Genomic DNA, 4262 nt, shown 5'->3' with positions numbered 1-4262 from the left:
ACACCAGTTCGATTGGGACAATAAATCCATTCTGAGACAGCCTAAAGTAAGACATGCACAGGAATTCCAAGAGGCCTGGTATTCAAACCGGAACTCCATTAACAAACAGATTTTGCCATTTAGCAACCTCTCAGAAACAGAACTGCAAGTGATAGCACCCACCACAACAAACCAAGACATAAAAATTGCAAGCGGGACAGAACACCAATGCTTCATCAGAGGCTCACTGATAATGTTACCTACTATTGTGACAAAATGTCTGAGAACAAATCAACCAGTTCAGCGAACAAACTTGTATCTCATACCACAAAGTAATTAACTGCACATGCTCTTCATTGTTTGCAAAATAGAAAAGATCTAATCATTTCCAGTATCTAGGTCCATTCAAACAGATGGAATAAAAGCTATCCTCAGATCTGTTAAAAGTTCCAGGTGACACAAATCCTAAAAGGGTATGTAGTTGTAACTGATATGGTTTCTCAGACAAAACTATCCATGCGGTACAACTTCTAAAAAGTGGTGATATAATTCATTTTGCAAATCAGGAAGTGCTATTGCATTGCAGAGACAGTTTTAGATAGTAACTTACACTTGTGCCCTCTTAATTCAGCTGCGTGATCCCAAATTAAACATTATTTTAAATTCAATATGCAATATTGCTTTAATATGCAGACACCCAAGTATCTGTCAATAAATATAAATGTAATATCAATTGGTATACTCCGTGAGATGCTTTAAGTCACTTATTCAAAAGCCATTCAATTGTAAAATGTTCTATTGTATTATATGTATTTCTATCCTGAATTAATATTTTGATAGAATAGCACAGGAATTAATAAAGCAAATGATTCACTCAAAGTCGGCAGCATCAAAAGTGTTTAGATAAACATTCTTCTTTCAGTATTACACTGAAGTATAATTTCTACATGTGGTTCTACATCAGTTTCAAGTGAACATAAAAAAAGTTATTTCCATAACTCACATTCATATTTTTGAATTCTCTATAGAGAATTGATCATCAGCTTCCATTACTTGGTTGTGTTTTTGTGAAGGAGGCTTCCATACGTCACTGCTACCACTTACATCAGAGGCATCATCCTCATCTTCCTGGCTAGCATTCTCTTCCCCAGGCCAATCTTCATCCTCTTCAAGTGCTTCATTTTTCTCATCGTCACCAGGGTACTGTCCATCTGAATTATTGCTCTCAGAAGCTCCACTTTCTGTTTGCTTTTGTACAAACCATTCCCTAATGCTCTCATAACTCATTGATGATCTTGCAACAAGATCGTCAAGGTCCTCTTCATTTAAATATTTGTGTTTCAAATAGTACTGTTCAAGAACATTTTTTCCTGAAGAAGCGTGGCTTGAAGATACTTTGCCGGTTGATATTCCACTCCAGCTGTTTGCCCTTCCAGTACCTCTGAGCCTTCCTCTTCCTCGTGATCTACCTCTTGATCGACCTCTGCCTTTATACTTTTTGTAGTACACTTGGGTTTGACCATTTTGGCTGTCCACATTTCCAGTTTGATAGTAGTAGTACCACTTCAGGTTTCCATTTTTCCAAGCATATCTGGTATCTCCAAACCAACTTACTATATCAGTTCTGGCCAGTCCACTCTCTGCTGCTAATCGGTCATATTCCTCTGGGGAGGGCCACTGTGTGCGAACAAATGCACTTTTAAGGAGATGTAGTTGCTCTGGAGTTTTCTTATATAACCGACTAGCTGCAGCAGCCATTACCCTTGGTATTGCTAGTCCACTTGCCAAAGATGTAGTATGAATTTGTCCATAACTGGATTTGGCAGATACCCCTTCAGACTCTTTGCCTTTAATGTCAACCTCATTTCCAACTGCTTTTCCATTCTCCTCGTTTTTGTCTTCTGAACTTTTAGCTTTCCTTCGTTCACAGAACCAGACATCAATCTCCCTCCTTGTGAGTTTTGTATCAGTCCTTAGCTTGTTAACCTCATCGTCAGTAGGGAACGGATTTAAAAGGAAACTTTCTTCGAGGAGATGAAGCTGCTCTACCGTTTTCTCTTTGAACTTCTGTGGAGTAAAATCAGGGAAAGCATTTCGCCCATGTTTGCGCTGTTGATTTATTACAAGGGATTCTGGTGTTGTTTCATCACCAGAATCTAAAACAATAGTACTACTGACCTCAGGAACATTGACATTTTGATTACATCTTGAGTTCCTGTGATTATATCTCGTGTCACTGAACCACTTCTTTATATCACCCCTTGAGAGGCCGGTTACTTGTATAATTCGAGCAATCTCTGCATCACTGGGAAATGCATTTCTATTGAAACTGGCTTTTAGTTCTGTCAGTTGCTCTTTTGTCTTCTTGAGGCGAACACCATATGGATCCATGGCTGGGGCAGAAACAAGAGAACCTCCTTGTGTAGCAATCTGAGGAAACTGTGCATTGTTTGCCCGTTTTGCTTCTGGACCTGTATCTCCTTCCTGTGCTCTGCGTTTTTGCCACTGAGGCATTTGATTTGCAACTCCTGCAACACTGACTGTAAGTGGAGAATTTCCAGCAATTGCATTTGTATTAGCAACCTGTGCTAAGACAATGCCTGGCTGGCCAACTATCTGACAAGGCTGAAGAATGTGTTGCAATCCATTAGCTGATGTTGAAATCTGTGCTGGTATGACAGTAATTGTTTGTGGTATGGTGTGCACACGTCCATTGAAAAGTTTCTTCTTGGCATCATCCACCTCCTCTGGGGTCCAACTGATGCCATGCTTGAGGCGCTGAGCCGTGAACCAGATTTTAATCTGTTCCTCTGCATATTTTGTCTGAGTCTTTAGTGTTGCAACTTCTGATGGTGTGGGATAAGGAAATTTGTTGAAGGAGTTCACAAGGTGAGTATTTACATCCATATTAGTGTTATAAGTTGGAATGCTATTTACAGGTATCATAACTTTTGGAACGAAATTAGTTGCTGGAGATGATATCACTTGACTTACACCTACTGAATCAAGTATTACTCCATTTGTTTCCTGGTTAATACAAATTCTACTGGTATTGGTCGATCCGGAGACTGAGTTGGTCCCCAGTGTCTCATTGTTTTCTTGATCAGCAGTAAATTCATCTACTAAACTAGAAGACAAAGAAATTCTTTTGGTCTCAGTTTTATTTTTAATCATTTTCATAATTGGAGTTTTACTTATTGAAATTCCTGTTGGGGTACTTTCAGTGTTTTCTGCCTGGTCTTCATTTGCAGAACCACTACTGCTACTTGATTCTTCAACAGTCTGTTCAAAGACAGTTTGATTATTGTGTTTTACCATTTTAAGCTTAAAGTTAATTTCACCTGAATGGTATCTGGCATTGTGATCATTTAGAGTATCATATCTTTTGGTTGTAAAATTACATTCCACACAGAAGTAGGATGGATTAAGAATGACATTTGGGTGCTTTGAGTCAACATGCAAAGTAAATTCATTCAAGTCTTGTGTTTCAAAAGTGCAATATTTACATTCATAGCCTCCTTCAAGTCTCTTAATTTGGATATCTTGCACTTCTTTTTCTGGAAGATTCTCATCATCGATTACTGCACCATCTGCTGTCAAGCTCTCATCAGAAATATCTGGAGGCAGATCAACTGTAATCATGTCCAATTCTGGGTCTTGGTCCAGGATCTCACTGGCAGGAACCATGCAAGGAATTTTAGATTTCCTTTTACTGGCCATGCTCAGTGGTAAAAAAATTGAATGTTTTTTCAACAACTACAGAACCACTGGAAATTGATCTATTTTCACTGATATTGTGCTGGTGCACCTTCCCACAGGCAGTAGCTCTATCACATGGTATTCATCTGTAAATAAAAGTAAAGAAAACATAACTTTGGGATTATAAATAAAAATTGTTTAACTGTATTGAAATTCAAGACCATCATTTTGATGCATTACATAGGAATATAAATGCATTAAAGATTGAAGTTTCCTGATCTCAACAGCATTCATATGACATGAAAGATCACATATTTAGCTACAGAAAGGGAGGGCAATTTTAAAAGGTATTGTCAATGTATTCCATCAATTTCCTTGCAGGTTGCTTGTGGTACATCTACAAAAAAAAAATCACTGAAGCACATGGGAGACATTTAAGTCCAAATTCAAAGAAGAATCATATGACTGACTCAGAGCATTTGAGGTCTGAGATTTGAGGGGAAGAGTACAGAAACGGAAGCTATGTAACCAAGGAAAATCATAAATTATTTAGGTTTTTGCTCCTGGTTTTTTTCCAAATAGAA

The 4262-nt window shown here is 38.2% G+C and overlaps 1 protein-coding gene across 1 annotated transcript; it reads right to left on the bottom strand.

Moving 5' to 3' along the window:
- Positions 1–522: 522 nt before the first annotated feature.
- On the bottom strand, positions 523–3917 carry LOC122545998 (zinc fingers and homeoboxes protein 1-like). The gene has a single exon (XM_043684846.1). It carries the CDS (start codon positions 3697–3699, stop codon positions 985–987), a length of 2715 nt encoding a protein of 904 aa, XP_043540781.1. The 5' UTR covers positions 3700–3917; the 3' UTR covers positions 523–984.
- Between the last annotated feature and the right edge of the window lie 345 nt (positions 3918–4262).

This window comes from Chiloscyllium plagiosum, unplaced genomic scaffold, assembly GCF_004010195.1.
Source record: "Chiloscyllium plagiosum isolate BGI_BamShark_2017 unplaced genomic scaffold, ASM401019v2 scaf_22088, whole genome shotgun sequence".
NCBI lineage: Eukaryota > Metazoa > Chordata > Chondrichthyes > Orectolobiformes > Hemiscylliidae > Chiloscyllium > Chiloscyllium plagiosum.
Note: the sequence above shows the minus strand (reverse complement) of the source record. Positions and strands in the feature narration are given on the sequence as shown.

Bases quoted from the DNA above. Each gene is read 5' to 3' on its own strand.
- LOC122545998 (XM_043684846.1), bottom strand. From the start codon at position 3,699: ATGGCCAGTAAAAGGAAATCTAAAATTCCTTGCATGGTTCCTGCCAGT.